An 18,443-nucleotide genomic window follows, 5' to 3' on the forward strand; every position below is an offset into this window, starting at 1 on the left:
GCCATGCAGCTCTATACAATTCATGTAAGCTTTAAAAAAATTTTTTAAACATTTATTTATTTTTGAGAGACAGAACACGAGCAGGGGAGGGGCAGAGAGAAAGGGAGACACAGAATCCAAAGCAGGCTTCAGGCTCTGAGCTGTCCGCACAAGAGCCAGATGCGGGGCTCAAACTCACAAACTGCGAGACCATGATCCGAGCCAAAGTCAGATGCCTAACTGACTGAGCCACCCAGGTGCCCCAATTCGTGTAAGCTTTTAAAGCCAGTGTCGTCGTCATTTAAACAAGATGTCAGCAACTTATGTAATTACTCAGTTAAGTCTGCCATTTTGAGAATCTAATTATACCTCTGTTTATAAACATAAGACAAAGTATAGTCAAAGACAATTAAGCAAAGGAAATAGATTTATCAATTCACAGGGCTGCAAATTGCTTAGACCTAAAACTAAAAGTCAGATGCGTAAGAGCGATAACACAGCTGTTGAGTTTGGCTTTATGACCATACAAGCAGCCGCGACATGAGGTCATGGGGTTGGGAAAAGATTTTTAAACATTGCAAAATGTGCAATATATTGTAGGATTGGTCTGAAAACAGTCTGGGATTCTCACAAGTACAGCCATCCATACAATGTGGTGATAAGTCTTAGCAGCAGAATATGAGCAACCTGGGTATATTTAGGACTCATGGGTGGATGCTTTAACACTGTGGATGCTCTGGGTTTCATAGTGTAGTTTAAGCAGCACTAAACTGGCCTGGGAGATTAGGATGGGAGGAAAGTTAGGGATAAAACGTCCGTGGCCAATACTCAGACCCAAACAAACTCAGCAGCTGCCTGGGTTATCTGCAGAAGCCCATGAGACAAAGGTAAGAAAACCACCTTCCTTCACAGAGACATCTACCTTCAGTTCTTTGTAAATTTCTCCCAACCATAAAAAAGAGAAATAACAGAAATGAAACAAAACAAATGAAAATCTCTTCCTCTCCTTTATTCCTTTCCAAAACCGTCCTCTATTTCATCCAAACCCACTTCCCTGACCTTGAGAAAATAGCCTGACTCCTGACTTCTTGCGTCCATCAGCATTTTCCAGCTCTGTCGCACAGGAAATAACTGCTTTCTGTATTATGGAAATATTATGTCCGGGCAAGAGAGTTTAAAAGATGTGAAAGTTACCAAAGTATCTTAATCCAAATGTCTTTAATTTTCAGAAATCTTAAAGATACTGAAAAGGAGCTATCAGAAGTTCAAGCTGGAGATGGGAAGCAATTTAGGCAATTTATCTGAAGTATATAATTCCACGAGATAAGTGGTATATTCAGTAGATTTGTCTTTCCATTCTTCTTAGGGTTTTTCCGTTTGCTTAATCACTGTTCGGGGTAAAAAATACAGAAGCACACTGTTTCTGTAATATTCGAGTGTAAAATTTCTCCCATTCCTTAAAGGTTTGGGCTTTAGAAAACAGCAGGTCACAGACACGGATGTTACAGTCTTAGAAAGAATCAGCCATCTGTGGCTCCATTTGTAAGAAGGAGAAAAGTAAATCTTGACCGATTAGATATGTTTGCCAGAAAAAACACTGTGTCTTCAGGTGTGAACAATGACCACTTTAGAATCTCTTTTTGCCCCAGCTGGCTGGTAGGAAGGTCAAAACTAAATTCTGTTGTAACTTAACTCATCTCGGACCCTGGTACATTCATCTGTGTTGGGTGTGTGTGTGTGTGTGTGTGTGTGTGTGTGTGTGTGTGTGTGTGTTGTAGCAAAATCCCCTGCATGGATCTTAGCAGGATTCATCTGAGGATTCAGGCTTGTCTTGGGGGCCTGGGGGAGGAGAAAAGAAGGGAAGATTCGCGAAGGGTGTCATCACATGAAGTGTTGAGAGGGAACTGAAAGAGAAGTGTAGAGATTGGTTCAGTGATGATGTGTCAACAAAAGAGAGGAGCTGCCATTTGGTTTGTTTGATCCCTGACTCCCCCGAATGTGCCCTGGAGTTCCAGTGCTAGCGACAATTGCTCATCTTCCGATTTACCATTAATTCATTCCATTGAATTTTGGTAGGCCGTGCATCATAGAACAAAAAGGAAAACTGAATTTGCAAACCTTTAATTTATTTCGAAAGGAGCTCTATTTCTCGTATACTGAAAATCAAACTTTGTGAGAAAGCCAATCTATGTGTAACATAATTATGTCCCTTTACAAAGTGACTTTTTATTTTTAAGAGGATAAAAGATAATTAAAATAAATCTAATTCTGTGTTATCATGAGTATTATTTATTTATTTATTTTTTTAGAAATAATTATTTATTTTGGTGGGGAAAGCGCAAGCGAGGGAGGGGCAGAGAGAGGGGGGCACAGGATCCAAAGCAGGCTCCGCGCTGACAGGCTGACAGCAGTGAGCCCAATGTGGGGCTTGAACTCATGAACCATGAGATCATGACCTGAGCTGAAGTCGGACGCTCAACCGACTGAGCCACCCAGGTGCCTCTATCATGAGTATTGTTTATAACTGGAATATTGCAGTCAAAACTTCTAAAAAGTTACACCACTAAATCTTTACCTTTCACCTGTCTTTTCGTTGAAGAGCAGGCATAGAAGTTTTATTATCTTAACTGGCCTATGACTTGGAAATCTTACTGAAAATTATAAGATATTTAAAATGTACACACCTTCATCTAATTTTTTTCTTTTTTATGATGTGGGGATGAATGTTTTGCAAAACATGTCTAAAAATATTCCTGCTCCCTGGAGCTTACAGGTAGTAGTAATAAAACTGAGACAACCAAGATCGGCTACTCTAGTTCGATCAAATAAATATACCAGCTAAGAACGAAAATGGAATATTTACACCAAGTACAATCATTAACATCAATGCATCTGTGGCGAAGAGTAAGGATTACATATTCTTGTTGGATTGGGGTGGAAACACAATTGGCCACCATGGGATTTGACTTCTTCTATACTTGGTAGTTTGGACATCCTTCCTTAAGGAGTTCATTCACTTTATTAGCAGGGACCATTTTTTGTTCTTGACCACATTTGGGGGCCCTGAGGTAGGGATATTTATAGGATCTCAATAATTAGGACCTGCATGCACATTACTTACAGCAAACCCCCCTGCTGAGGGATAGATCTACAGGCGCTGCCTGGCCCTTAGGCCTGGGGCACTGCAGGGTTGGCACGGGGGACCCTCTGGGCAAGGGAAGAGCCAGATGGGGTTTATATCCATGCACATGGCCTACCTTCCTCCCTGAAACCTTGGGGATAGAGGCTACCCCACGAGATGAGTCTTTAAAACTGTCTGTAGCCATAAGAACAGCCGGAACATAAGATATTTTATGATGAGAGGAAGAGAAATGTTTCAAAGACCCAGAACATAAGGGCGTTTCCAGGTTTTTCGAAGGTTGTGAAAGAATAAACATGAGATGATGAATAACACACTCTGCTCAAACTGTTTTTAGAAGCCCTCTTTGGAAATATTATCATTCATATTATTAGTCACACAGAACAGATTTCCCTACCTCCAATTTTCAAAAAGAATATCTGATTTTGTTTTAGTGATCGTAGATGCTGTTACTTAGTAGCCTTAATCACCAGTCAACAAATAAACAGAATATTTAAATATCCAATCTTACTTTTATCCGGACAATTTTAATATCATCAGAGTTTGTATCAGGAAGAAATTTCTTGGTCTGGCCTCTTCGGTGTCCAAATTTACATTTATTCCTCACCACTTGTTCATCATCTTCTATGGGTCTTCGAACATATTTAAAGCGATCTTTGAGAGCTCGTTTCCACAAAAACTGCATAAATTAATAAGACAGTTACTCTTCAAGGAGATTGGAATAATCCCACATAAACAATACAGTATCACTCTTGGGTTTGCAATTCTTTTCACCTCACAATAATAAAATTAATAGAACTATCCTTCCATTTATCTTCACAACAATCTTGTGATATTGCCATAAAAATTATAATCTCTAAATTATAATTAAGGAAACAGAGTCAAAAAATAATAATGTGTCCCCCAATGCCACACTGGGGTTTTCTAATTCCCAAAATTGGATGTTTTCTTTTTTTTTTTTAATAATAAACTAAATGGATTTATTTCTGATTTTTCATTATTTTAAATATTTTTTAATGTTTGTTTATTTTTTGAGAAAGAGCACACAAGCAGGGGAGGGGCAGAGAGAGACACACAGAATGTGAAGCGGGCTCCAGGCTCTGAGCTGTCAATGCAGAGCCCAATGCAGAGCACGAACTGTGAGATCATGGCCCCAGCCGAAGTCAAATGTTTAACCAACTGAGCCACCCAGGCGCCCCAAATTGGATGTTTTCTACCATACTTTGCTGTCTCCACGACACATGCCACTTTTCCACTGGGTTCGAAGAAAGAACTGATACTGGCTTATGCAGATATGAATTGATGCATTTTCTTAAACATTTTTTCTGTCATCCCTTGAAATTCACATTGGTGAATACTATTGGCATTCATTCCCCAGATATTTGTGGAGCATGTGCTCTTTCAAACACAAAGACCAGGTTTCTTCCCTGGGAGAGAGGAGGACTCAGGCAGACACAGCATTCAGTCTAGTAGAGGGATGAGTAATTTCAATTCAGAGTGAACAGTGTTATAACAGGGGAAGAGACAGCATTATCTTACATTGTGCTAGGAGACCACAGAAACCTTCCTGTAGGAGGCACATGTGAGCTGAGGTTTAGATCTCAGTGTCAGAAAACTACACCAGGGGGTTGGAGACAGCAGGTGGGATGCCTGGTAAGGGGTAGATAGAAGTTCCAGGCAGAGGAAGCAGCCTGTGCAGTGGACAGAGGGATAGCTCGTGCCATTTGGAAAGCTGCCAAGAGCTATGCATGACCGGGAAGCAGAGGTCACCATGGGGAATGGCAGAGAATAGGCTAGGAAATAAGGCAAGAGAGAGAAGTGAGCTCAATCCTAAAAGGCACGGTTACCCCATAAAGGAGCTTCACGGTAATCCAGAACCAGATCTTTTCAAACCCCTGTCAGTGGACAGGTTACATCGGCATCTCATAGGGAACTTTTGTCCTTGGTTCTTCCTCTAAAGCAATGGTTCTCGAACTTTAACCCAAATCTCAATTCCAGGATGGCACAGGTTGCTGGGGCACCTGGGTGGCTCAGACGGTTAAGTGTCTGACTCTTGATTTCAACTCAAGTCATGATTTCTCACGGTTCTTGCGATCAAGCCCCATGTCGGGCTCTGTCCTGACAGTGCAGAGCTTGCTTGGAACTATCTTTCTCACCCTTTCTCTGTGCCCCTCTCCCACTCATGCTCGCTCTTCCCCCACCCCTCTCAAAATAAACACACAAACACACACACACACACACACACAGGTTGCTGGGCTAGTCTTTCAGAGTCTGTGGTTGGGTATGTCAGGGTATGTAAGAATCTGCATTTCTTACAGGTTCCCAAGGACACTAATGCTGCTGGCCCAGACCCTAGAGATTCTGATTCAGTAGGTCGGAGTGGAGCCTGGATGTCTGTATTGTTCAAGGCTTTATAGGTAATCCAGCTGCAAAGCCAGGCTAAGAAGTCCTCCTAGACCACATTGAGGGAGAAAGCAGATGTTCAGATCTGAGCTCTGAGAGAATCTGTCTGCCATGTGCAGTGTTTGGGAGATCAAAGACATGGGCAACAGCTGAGGGACACAACTGGGCTTTCTCAACGAGCCAACATGCTCTTCCTCTGCTGGGCCTTTGATTTTAGCCTGGAAAGCTCTATCCCTGTCCTCCCTGACCCTGCTAGTATCTAGTTAACCCTGCTCTGCCTCCAGATCTCAGCTCAGCCATCACTTCTTTATGGAGACCTCTCAGGCCCTAGAAGCTCATTTCCCTTGGTCATCAGCTCTCACCTTTCCTTGTCCACACTTACCACACTGGGGCCTTACCTTCATCTTTGTGATGCTTTTCTGTTCTGTTCTTTTCATTCTTCCTCTCTTTACTTTCCCCCCTTCCTTCTCTTCTTCCTTCCCTCCCTCCTTCCTTCCTTCTCTCTTTCCTTTCCTTCCATTAGGCTGTAAGCACACAAAGGCAGGTTCATGTCTGCTTTGCCCACCAAGCCCAGCACAGTGCCTGATGCATCTTGAAACTACAAATATTGGACACCTTGTGTCAGTCCTCTGTGGTGCAGAGGGACCCAGGTGTCGAAGGAACAGACTAGAAGCAAGACTCAGAGTTTTGGACTTGCTTGGTGAGGAACTTAGTGCGTGAGGAGTAGCCCAACACTTAAAACCTGAACCTCAACGCTGCTTCTCAGCCCCTTGACTTCCAGCAGTGCACTATGCTTGAATAGGCCCAAGACTGGGTGACTTTGGGCACATTTTCTAAGCTCTGTTTCCTCACGGGCAAATGGGAATGCCACTGAAATCACATTAGTAGCGTGGCTAGCGCTTAGATTTTGCCATTCCTTGTTCCCTGGCTTAAGTTTCTATGGGTTATTCCCTACCCTTCAGAAGAAAGACTTCCATTGGGAGGGCCCAGGGTCTAGGCCTCGTGTGTATTAGCCAAGAAACCCGTCAGCAAGTAACCTTTGTCTTAGTTTCCACAGCTATAAAATAGAACAACCATACCAGTGCCGTAAACTGCACTGGGCTTTGGGAGACTGAAATGAATAGCTACTCATGGAAGTTATTTGTAAAGTAAAGTGCCGTTTGTTCATAAAACCTTCCAAGCCCTGGAGAGGAGTGCTGTGGGTTGAGGTCAGCCGACAGCTTTGACTCTGATTAAGCTCCTAGCTATGTATGAGTCAGAGACTCTTCATCACCTCCCACAAGCTTGTGGGTCTGCCCTCAGCCACCACTGTTTTACAACAGCACAGAAATAATGGATAGTTTATATTCTTCTTAGCCTTAAAATATGAAATAATGCAAACACACTTTTCCCCTCATGTTTCCTACAGCTCTGAAGTCCTTCTAAACCTGCTGATGTGGTGGGAAGTATTATAGCACTCAACTGTTAGGATTTATTTTCTTTTTTTTTTTTTGGTTTTTAAATTTTTTTTTAATGTTTATTTATTTTAGAGCACGAGCAGGGCAGGGGCAGAGAGAGAGGGAGACACAGAATCTGAAGCAGGCTCTGGGCTCTGAGCTGTCAGCACAGAGCCTGACGCGGGGCTCAAACTCACAACCTTGAGATCATGACCGGAGCCAAAGTCGGACACTTAACTGACTGAGCCACCCAGGCGCCCCCAGGATGTTTTTCAATTGCCAATTTCTTTTTCCCAGCCTCTCCCCTCTCTTCTTATTAATTGTCTGATAGGAACAGGGAAAAGACAAATTGGCAAGTATTTACTGAGCATCTACCATTTTTATACCTAAGAAAATTAGCAATAATTGCATAATATCATATACGTATATACATAATATCATATACATGCCTGGCACCATGAGTTCCTTACACAGATGACTCAGTAGAAAATCCCATGTCACTGAATAATCATCCTCCTTAGCCATAGTCTTCCACCTGGGGGCTGCGGGGGGAGGAGGGGTGGGCAGTAGGGTGGAAAGAGCTATATGGATACAGCTCTCCTTTAATTCCTCTGAAATAAAAAATAGTCCTGGGGGCGCCTGGGTGGCTCAGTCAGTTAAGCATCTGACTTCAGCTCAGGTCATGATCTGGCGGTTTGTGAGTTCGAGCCCCGCATTAGGCTCTGTGCTGACAACTCAGAGCCTGGAGCCTGCTCCGGGTTCTGTCTCCCTTTCTCTCTGCCCCTCCCCTGCTCACAGTCTGTGTCTATCTCTCTCAAAAATAAATAAACATTAAAAAAAATTTTTTAAATAGTCCTGACATTATGGGCACCCGATCTAGTACATGAAATAGTCCCTGGCATCACCAGCAGGTTTTGGCTCCACATTTTAAACCCAGATATAATGTTTAGGAAACTTTCAGACAAACTTAGAATATGAAACATCTTACATGGCAACTGGACTAGACTTGTCCAAAAAATAAGTATCAGGGAAAAAAATAAAAGAAATTAGAAAAAAGAAATTAAAGGGGCGCCAGGGTGGCTCAGTCAGTTAGGTGGCCAACTTCGGCTCAGGTCATGATTTCGCAGTTCATGAGTTCCAGCCCCACGTCCGACTCTGTGCTGACAGCTCAGAGCCTGGAGCCTGGTTCAGATTCTGTGTTTCTGTCTATGCCCCTCCTCTGCTCATGCTCTCTCCCTCTCTCTCTCTCTCTCAAAAATAAATTTAAAAAACATTAAAAAAAAGAAATTAAAAAGACATAATAAACAAATGCAATGAATAATCCTTGACTAGATTTTATAGCAAAAAATCCATTCCAAAAACATATTTTGGAATAATTGGAGAAATGGGAATATGGGTTATATATATTATTATGTAATTATTATATATCATATTATGCAATTATTGCTAATTTTCTTAGGTATAAAAATGGTTCATTCTTGTAGAGGAGATCATCCGTATCCTTACAAGATACATGCTGAAGTATTTAGGAATGGTGTCTGAAACTTGTTATTTGTTTCCAAATGCCCAGCCAAAACAAATAAAGAAATATGAGACAGGAAAAATAAATGTGGCAAAATATTAACACTTACTGAGTCTAAATCAGTGATTCTTTTTAAAAGAATTTCTTTTTCTTTGTAGAGAGAGAGAGAGTACACAAGGAAGAGGGTGAGAGAGACAGAGAGAGAGAGAGAGAGAGAGAGAGAGAGAATCCCAAGCAGGCTGTGCACTCAGCCCATTGCTCAACATGGGGCTCAAGCGCTCAATCACAACCCTGGGATCACGACCTGAGCCGAAATCAAGGGTTGGAGGCTCAACCGAGCCACCCAGCCGCCCCAGTGATTCTTAATTATCAGGATTTTGTCCTCTTCCCAGAATGCACATGGCAATGTTTGGAGACACTGCTGTTGTCATAATGGTTTGGGTGAGTGGGTGGGGCTACTCAGGGATACTGCTAACTAACCTACAGTGCAGAGGACAGCCCCCACCACAAAGAATTATCCAGCCTAAAATATAAGTACTACCAAGGTTAAGAAACCTTGATCTAGATAAAAGGGTATATGGGTGCCCATTGTAGCATTCTTTCAACTTCTGTCTGGACTTACGAAAATAAAAAGTTGCAAATAAAGTTAGCCCTAAAAATGACAAAGAGCTTGCTCACTTGTGCTCACTCTCTCTCCCTCACTCTCTCTCAAACACACACACACACACACACACACACACACACACACATTAACATTCTCAGAAAATTTCTGTCTTCCACTGTAACATTAGAAACATAACCTCACGCACACTTGCAGGGAGAATTTGGGTAAATATCTACCATGCACCAGAGTTTACCCTTTCATTCTATGTAACATGGGCTGTACATGCTAAGCAAACATGGGCTGTAACATGCTAAGCAATTTTTCAGGTCTCCATATCAGTTAACCATCTTTCATTAATGCCACTGGGGATGCAGGTGGCTAAAATGCACACAAGATTGAAGTAAGTATTATTCATTACTTTCTATTTGACTCACTTTCATAATCATGAAACTAAAGGTCAAAATGTAAATAGATAAATATATATTTGCTTACATGAATGCAAATATTCTCTGGATGGAATCTTTGATAGCATTAGTTACTTCTGGGGAGGAAATTTAGGGGGAAGACAAGAGGTGGGAGGGAGACTTTTCCATTCATAGCCTACTGTAGCTTTTGAATTTTGAACTCTGTGAATATATAATTTATTCAAACAGCATATTTAAATTATTTCTAAAAATGCAACTAGCTCTATGCACAGTAACACTGATTAATCGGCAGATAGTATACTTGAGTGTAGAAGACATTCTTAGAATCAATTTTGTTAGCCACATCAGTGTGATTATCAACGTTAGGACTCTGGGTTTGTTTTCTTTGTAGTTTTTTGGGATTTTTGTATAGAGGTTTTTTTTTTTAGAGAAAATTAGGTTTATTTTGCAGTATGCTTTTATATGCAGCAGCTTACTTTAGAAAGGATGTCATACGAGAACCAAAAATACCTCAATTCCAGTCTGGGCTTCAATAGTTACTAGTTCCAGACATGGAATCCAATCTCTTTCCTGAGACTGGATGGCAAAAAAGAATATATATGGCACTTTCCCACTCAGAAAATTCTGATTCTATCCCCACATAATAAACATTTCTTGAAAATACAGGAAGAAAATAGAAGGAAGGAAAGGAGGAAGGAAGGCACTTCCTTCTAGTGATGATAGCCCTGGTATAGGTGTCACATCCTTCTCTCTTTTTTAAAAATTTTTTTTTAATATTTATTCATTTTTGAAAGACCGAGACACAGCGTGATCAGGGGAGGAGCAGAGAGAGAGGGAGACACAGAATCTGAAACAGGCTCCAGGCTCTGAGCTGACAGCACACAGCCCGAAGCGGGGCTCGAACTCACAGACTGCGAGATCATGACCTGAGCAGAGGTAGGATGCTTAACTGACTGAGCCACCCAGGCACCCCACATCCTTCTCTTTTGTGGTATTACATCTCTCTTTTTTTAAAAAACATTTTACTTTTTAATGTAGTTTTTAGATTATTCATTTCGAGAGAGAAAACACAAGCAGGGAAGGGGCAGAGAGAGAGAGGGAGAGAGAGAGACAGAGAGAGAGAGAGAGAGAAAGAAAGAAAGAAAGAAAGAAAGAAAGAAAGAAAGAAAGAAAGAAAGAAACCCAAGCAGGCTCCACACCCAGCACAGATCCTGACATGGGGCTCAATCCCACAACCCCAAGATCATGATCTGAGCTGAAATCAAGAGCTGGACGCTCAACTGACTGAGCCACCCAGGTGCCACTTGGGTATTATATCCCTTAAAGACCCTTCCTAGAGACTCCACATTACACATGTTTTGAGGAAGAGACAGAAAGATGCTGATGGAGAGACAAAGAAGACAAAGGAAGTGGATGTGGAAGGGAGGAACAGGTGGAGCACAGGGGATTTTTAGGTCCGTGAAAATACTCTGTAAGATACAGTGATGATGGGTACGTGTCATTATGTATTTGTTCAAACCTTTAGAATGTACAGCCATGAGCATGAATCCTAATGTAAATGGACATGGGTGATAATGATGCATCAATATAGATTCACCCATTGTAGTAAATGTACCACCCTTGTGGGGGATATTCATAATGGGAGGGAGGCTATACATGTGGGGGCAGGGCTATATGAGAGATCTCTGTACCTTCCTCTTGCTGTAAACCTAAAACTGATCAAAAAAGTCTATTTTTTTTTAAAGAAGACAAAGTGGGGGGCGGGCATCGGGGTGGCTTAGTTGATTAAGCGTCCAACTTTTGATTTAGACTCAGATTATGATCTCAAGGTTCACAGGATCCAGCCCTGCATCGGGTTCTGCACTGACAGTGCATCCTGTTTGAGATTCTCTCTCTGCATCTCTCTCTGTCCCTCCTGTGTTCACTGCCCCTCTCTCTCTTCTGCTCTCTCAGAAATAAACATTTAAAAACTCCATTTAAAAACACTTTTTGAAATAATTGGAGAAATGAGAATATGGGTTACAAGTATTATTATCAAAATAAATAAATAAAGATTAAAAATAAAAAGGCAAAGGAACACAACAGAGATAGAGAAGGTTTTAAAAGAGAGCAGAGCCAGACAGAGAGGTGGGGGAGGGAGGGAGGGTGAGAGAGAGAGAGAGAGAGAGAGACAGACCAAAGCTAAGAAAAAAAAAACAGGGACTGACCGAATGAGACAGAGCCAAAGGAACAGAATCAGAGAGAGACCAAAATAGAGACAACTAGCCAGAAAAGACAGAGAAAGAGAAACAGACACAGACGCAGATGGACAGACAGAGACTGAGGGAGGGGGAAATGGGGCATACAATGACTGGACAGTACAAAGCTATTATTTTAAGACGGGTTGAGATGGATGGAAGGGCCCCATGTGGTCACTTACAAAGCCACAGCCATCCTCGTCCAAGAAAGGGTGGGCTTGCAGCAAGGCGTTGACCACGTCATTGTATTGCTGGGTGCTGGGATACCTGTTCAGTGCAACAAAAAGGACATTTTTCACTTCAAGCAGCCCAATTTCCTTCCTATGAGTCCAAATTATACTCACTTTTCTTCCAACCCTTCTGTATAACAATGTAGACATTCAAATATTGGGCAATGTTGGACTTATTACTAATATGTCATCCAAAATCTAAGGAAAATTGGTTCCAAATGAATTCTACTCTACTCCGAAAACAGACCCTCTCCCAGAGCACGAAGTCTGGCCTATGATTACTCACAGTGAGCCTTCCAGATACTTAGTCATGTCGGCCTGGAGAAACTCAATGATCCTTATCCTCATGCTGTGATCGGGACACTTTTGTTCTGCTAACATGCACTTGACATCATAGGGAAACTCTGGTAAAACATACGACTTAGTCCATTGCAATGCTTTATTCCTTGCTAGAACATGTTTCACATTCCTTCTGTTAAATAAAAACACACAGAGTGAAATTCTATTTCAAATAGATGCAACTTACGAATTCTCTACATTCCAAGAAATGTGGAATTAATCAATCCTTCTCACACCCGTTCATCTATCCACAAATGTCTGGGAGGGCTCATTAGCTATCTCTGTTTTCTTTCCCTTTGCACACACATAAATAATTTGTAGTTCTGGGGGAAAAGATATCTTAATAAAATAGACTGTGGAATAAAGCCTAAAGTTGGAAAGAAGATTGAACCATATATCTTGAAGATATGTGATGCATGGCTCAAAATTGAACAAGATACCAACTAAAAGAGAGTAAGCTGCAACTCAGCAAAGCAAAAGAGGCACACAAATAAAGTCTTGGCGCCTGATTAAGAAAGTTCTTCTAATTAATTTATTCTGTTACTGTTTATAGTGAAATACAGGATCCACTTAATTTAGTCGGTCTTTGGCTACTTTTTAAATCTATTTGTATTTTTTAATTTAATTTTATTTATTTTTTTCTTTTTAGAGAGAGGAAGAGTGAGCTGATGAAAGGGGTAGAGGGGAGAGAGAGAGAGAGAGAGCGAGAGCGAGAGCGAGAGCGAGAGAGAGAGAGAGAGAGAGAGAATCTTAAGCAGGCTCCACACTCAGCACAGAGCCCAACAGGGACTCAGTCCCACAACCTTGGGATTATGACCTGAGCCAAAATCAAGAGTTGGCTGAGGCACCCCAGTCTTTGGCTATTCTAATAAGGTAAGCGTAGTTTCTGAATTAAAAGTACATGTCAGATATTTACATTCAGATGAAGTTTCTACAAAAGGCTACAGAAAACTATAGCTACAGAAACCAAATCAAGCTCATCAGTGTTTACCGGGGGCTGCAGGTTGGAGTGGGGACTGACGGCAGAGGGATGCAAGGGGAGTTATTCAGGGGGATGGAAGTGTTCCAAAATGGACTGTGACAATGACTGTGCACCTGTACAAATGTGCTAGAGTTAACTGAGCTGTATATTTTAAATAGATGAACTTCATGTTACGTAAACGATACTCCAATAAAGTTATCTATAGAATTAAATATGAGAACCACTTGAAAACCCTAAAGTCAGTAACTGAACATTAAGTGTGTAAAAAGAAGAATCTATAGGAAAATTTCCACACAACTTATCAGGGGCAATAGGCTTGCTTTGGGATGGAAGTGAAGTAGGAGAGGCGAGCCAAGTAGAAGACAAAGAACAGAAGGATTTCCTGAATCAGCCTAAGTAGATTTATTTTCTGGCACGCCCATGGAATCCTCAGCAGTCCAAACAAACTTCTGATGAGTTTTGAAAGGCCGGGCTTCCTTTAGAATGTGAGGTCATATATTATAAAAGTGCATGAGCTATAATGAAGCATGGGGGATAAAGAAAAGAGGAGAAAGCACTGTCCTCTCTTTTCATGATAAGCTCTCTGCTTGTTTCCCCTCTTTGGCAGTCCTGTATCAGTGGTGAAAATATGTCCTGGCAGAAATAAGCACATGGATAATTTAATACTTGATCCAATGCAGCAACAGGCAATTCCCAGATGACATTTGTGCTTCAGCCCAAACTATTTCCAGTATGTTTTTCTCTCATTTCATTCATTTAACCCAAAGTAACTGGGGGAGTGGAGGGGGGGGGGTGTCTATGGTATGCCAATTACTCTTCTATAATCCTGATTTCCTTTCCTATTGTAACAACTTGTTTCTTTTTCCCATGATCTCTCCCTTACCCACTCAGACCAAGAGTGTAAAGAAAAGCAAGTTTTGTTTGCTGTATTTTGTGCCTTCCCTAAGTTTTTTAAAAGGTGCTGTAACTGTGCAGGTGTTAAACTTGGTTTCAGTACATTCTATCTCCTTTGCCCCAGGAGTTTCTGGTAGCTGAAGTAGCTGCATGACGTCTTTGGGCTTTTCAGGTTGCGATCTCTTGTTTAGTACTGCATCAGAGGGTAGCTTCAGGATTCCAATGCTAGCAGATAAGGCTTGCTACAATTTTTACCTTCTTGTTCTATATATTTTTTTCGATATGTCTCTTTTCTTCAAAATAAGGGTAGGGACTACATACCACGGTATTATTTTTGTCAAATGCCCTAATTGTTGCTAGGTATATGCAAGCTCTATCAAAGCTAGGTAGTACATCTTGCTTTTAATAGCATTCTTAGGCAAAATCAGAGGCATTATTTTGTTTTCTTTACATTGAAGCGATTTAACAAGGTATTCTGGAAGTGAGGGGAATACAAGTTATGCGATCTAATACAAATCCAGACAAGTATTACACAAGTAAAGGGACTCATCAGAAATTTAAAATACACTCTAGGGGCACCTGGGTGGCTCAGTCGGTTAAGCGTCTGACTCTTGGTTTCGGCTCAGGTCATGATCCTGTGGTTCATGGGATTGAGCTCTGAGTTGGGCTCTGGGCTGATAGCGTCAGCCCAGACACTCTCTCTCCCTGTCTCTGCCCCTCCCTCACTTCTGTGTGAGTGCACAAGTGTGTGTCTCTGTCTCTCAAATTAAGTAAATAAACATTTTTTATAAAATAAAAAGAAAAAAAGAAAAAAGAAAAACACACTTTAATTTAGAAGCAGATAACGGCACAATCGTTTCCCATTCATAAAATGATATTTTCATTGAACCAAAAAAAAAAATCTTTACTGTGAGGTTAAGATTATTCGTAATATCTTCATTGAGGCAGAGTTGAGCAGAATACCAGTGGAAGTCACCCTAAAGCAAGTGCAAAGAGCAGAAAGCAATCCCAAACTGAGCGGACACTAATACTTCTATCCCCACCTCAGTGCCAGGGCTTGTCAACAAAACACCACAAAAGACCTCTGATCCAACGGATCTCAAGCCTGGGTACGCAATAAAATCAACTGAAAAGCTTATAAGACTTTTAAGACAATGTTAGTGGCTAGGATTGATCCCAGTCTAAGTGAATCAAAGTCTATTGCACTAAAGAGTTTATATGTAGAGTTTATTTTGTAATGAAAAAAACTTCCAATTAAGTTGACACATTTGATAAATGGCAATATCATCACTGCAATATGCATTAATTTTAAAAAATTATGAAATGAGGTTCTCATGAAAGAAAGTTCATTGGTTTTGAAATGTTGTTTAACTTTGGGGTGAAAAATCATCTAATTTTGCAGACAGTAGGGGGCTCATGTATGGGAAGGAAGATAGCTGTATTAAGAACAGGTCAAGTTGAGCTCCAGCTCTCTAAGGAAAAATTTCAATGCACAGAAGACAGAGACTGAGCCTTGGAAGTGACCAAAAAGGCGTATGTGTTATCCGGGGACAGGGACCATTTCTTTCATCTTCAATATATATAATTTTGCTTAGTAGAGTTAATGCACAACGACTTTGATGGGAGGATGAATGTGGTCAACTGAAAGGAGTGGTTATCTGAGCAGGGCTGAATTCACTTTGGTCTCAACAATATATCTAACCTTTCAGCGGTTCCTCACTGCATTTGCTACCCTGGTAATCCAACTCACCATGTATGCTCCCAATATGTCCCTCATATCACTCCCATCACTCCATCTTTCCTTAATCTCTTGCACATTAACCTCCTCCCAATCTCTTTATTAAGACTGCCTCCTTGAAAACTGATAATGATTTCCTAATTTACAAATTCAGGACCTTCAGGCAATGGCTTTTTCAAGATCTTTCTAACCACACGTAGTACAATTGACCACTTTTTCACAGTCCTGTTTTCGTTCTCATTTTCCTATACGCTATTTTACTTGCTTCCCGTCTTCCCGTTTCTCCAAGAACTCAATAATCTCTTTTCCATGCTTTGCCCTCCATCTCCAGCAACTTGTACATTATTCATTTCATACTCAACATGTCCAAAGTGATTTATAATCTTTTCATTTCAAAACCAGTTTTCCATTTACTGTAGACTGAATTGTGTCTCTCCCACCAACATTCATACAATCGAAGCCTTAATTCCCAATGACGCTGTGGTGAGAGGACTTCTATAGAAATAATTAAGGTTAAATGAGCCCCTGATATATAGGATTAGTGTTCTTATAAGAAGAGACATCAGGGAGCACACTCTCTTCTCCATCATATTGGCCATTTGCAAGCCAGGAAGACAGCTCTCACGAGATATTGGCTGGCACCTTGATCTAGGACTTTCCAGCTCCCCGAATGTAAGAAACAAATTTGTTTTTTAAACCACCCAGTCTATTTAATTATGGCAGCTGAGCTAAGACACCATTCCAATTTCCATGTTTCTTTCATTGTTTTGCTTTCTCTTAGCAACTCAGACTTAACACTTCGCTGTCTTTTTCATCTTAATTCTTTACATCTGGGTATCATGAAAATTTCCCTATATCTTATCTCTTGTATTTGCCTACTTCTCTCCATTGTTCATGTTACTACATTTACCCAGGCATTCAAATGTGGGCTACTTCAGCAATTGACCAGCAGAGTTCTGCTTCTGGAATGGCCTAATTAGCTCACACGGAACCAGCTATCCCTCAAATAATAATTATTATCACTAGACAAAATACAAAAGCAAATAAACAAACAAACAAAAATGAATTGAAAACACTGGCAAGTAGGAAAAAAAAAACAGGCAGATTCTGAAGAGGAGTCTACACTCGGAAAAAAAAAAAGAAGACATGGAATGAATTTCCTTTTTATGACTTTTGGCCTGAAGGCAGGCCTCAGGCAGTGCTGTTAAAACTCTAAGAGCAAACCCACCATCTTTCTGGACTGCTGAATTAGTGGGCAGAGTTTGGGCAACCTCATCTCTGGAAAGGGAGAGGAGAGTCTCAGAAAGGAAACATCTAATGAGAGGGAACTACAAATTCTGTGTCTAAACGGTCCAAATCTCTGGCTGATCTGGAACCATACATGTGCATAGCTCCATTGCAAATAAGAGAACTAAACTTGGATTTGAGCCGATCCCCAAGAGACAGTTTTAAATGTGAGCCCAACAAATTTTGTTGTTTTGCTAAAACAAACTAACCAACAATCAACACTCTTCAGGTGAATAAGCCAGAATCAAGAGTCTCCACACTGTAACATTCACAATGTGTAGGATATAATCCAAAATTATGTGACATAAACAAAGTCCCAGGAAAGTGTGACTCATTTTCAAGAGTAAATGCAATTAACAGAGTATGATGTTGAGATAATCCAGATGTTGATGAGGACTTTAAAATGCTAGCATAACAATGTTCAATGACTTAGAGGAAAATGTGCTGGAATGATTTAAATAGTAGGACATTTTAGCAGCGAAATAGAAATTATTAAAAAGAACCAAACAGAAATTTTAGAAGAGAAAATTACAAAATTTGAAATTAAAAAAAGGTACTAGCTAGGATTAACAGTAGAACGGAGGTTATATATTATATACTCTCTATATAGAGTGAGCTTGAAGGCAGAACAGTAGAAATAATCCAGTCCAAAAAACGTAAGGAGAAAATAGATTGAAAAAAAATGGGGTAATAGTTCACTTTTTAAATTCCATGTTGCCATATTTTATCCCCTTAGATAGTCATAAAACCATCTCCTTTTGACCTTCTATCTAATTTTACATAAACACTGATATTGTCATGTCAATCTGTAGAAGAGCCAGAAAGAGCTGGCTAATGACTTCCAAGTGCTCTTTGACCCAAGACATAACCCAGGTACCCAGTACATTAAGCCAGTCTTGATTGACACGGTAACTATGCCCAAGAAAAAGAAGCAACTCAAGTTCTAGGCCCCTGGATTCTGGTCTGATTGAATGACCATATCAAACTATGCCAATTCATACCTGTCTATCTGAGGTCAGGACACCTTAAGAAAGCTGTCAATGAGGCTATTCAAAAGTAACATCTCTCTGTAGCTTGCCAGGCTCCCGGGTTCCTATGGAGAAGCCCTTCCTAGGACTCAGTTGCCCTGCCATGATAATAAAGCAGATACCCAGGACTACTGTCTCTAGAGAGAAGACAAACAAGATGTATAAACACAAAACAGAGCTGGACAAGAAACATATTGCAT

At 40.8% G+C, this 18,443-nt stretch overlaps 1 protein-coding gene across 1 annotated transcript in view; it reads right to left on the reverse strand.

Moving 5' to 3' along the window:
- The window catches only part of SAMD3 (sterile alpha motif domain containing 3), a 57,138-nt gene that overhangs the window by 22,729 nt on the left and 15,966 nt on the right, over positions 1-18,443 (reverse strand). Inside the window, exons 5-7 of the mRNA XM_043592319.1 lie at positions 12,262-12,447; positions 11,928-12,012; positions 3,630-3,797 (exon numbers count right to left, since the gene is read on the reverse strand). Of these exons, the coding sequence (XP_043448254.1) occupies positions 3,630-3,797; positions 11,928-12,012; positions 12,262-12,447 (439 nt within the window). The remainder of the gene's footprint in view (positions 1-3,629; positions 3,798-11,927; positions 12,013-12,261; positions 12,448-18,443) is intronic.

This window comes from Prionailurus bengalensis, chromosome B2 (genome assembly GCF_016509475.1).
Source record: "Prionailurus bengalensis isolate Pbe53 chromosome B2, Fcat_Pben_1.1_paternal_pri, whole genome shotgun sequence".
Taxonomy (NCBI): Eukaryota; Metazoa; Chordata; class Mammalia; order Carnivora; family Felidae; genus Prionailurus; species Prionailurus bengalensis.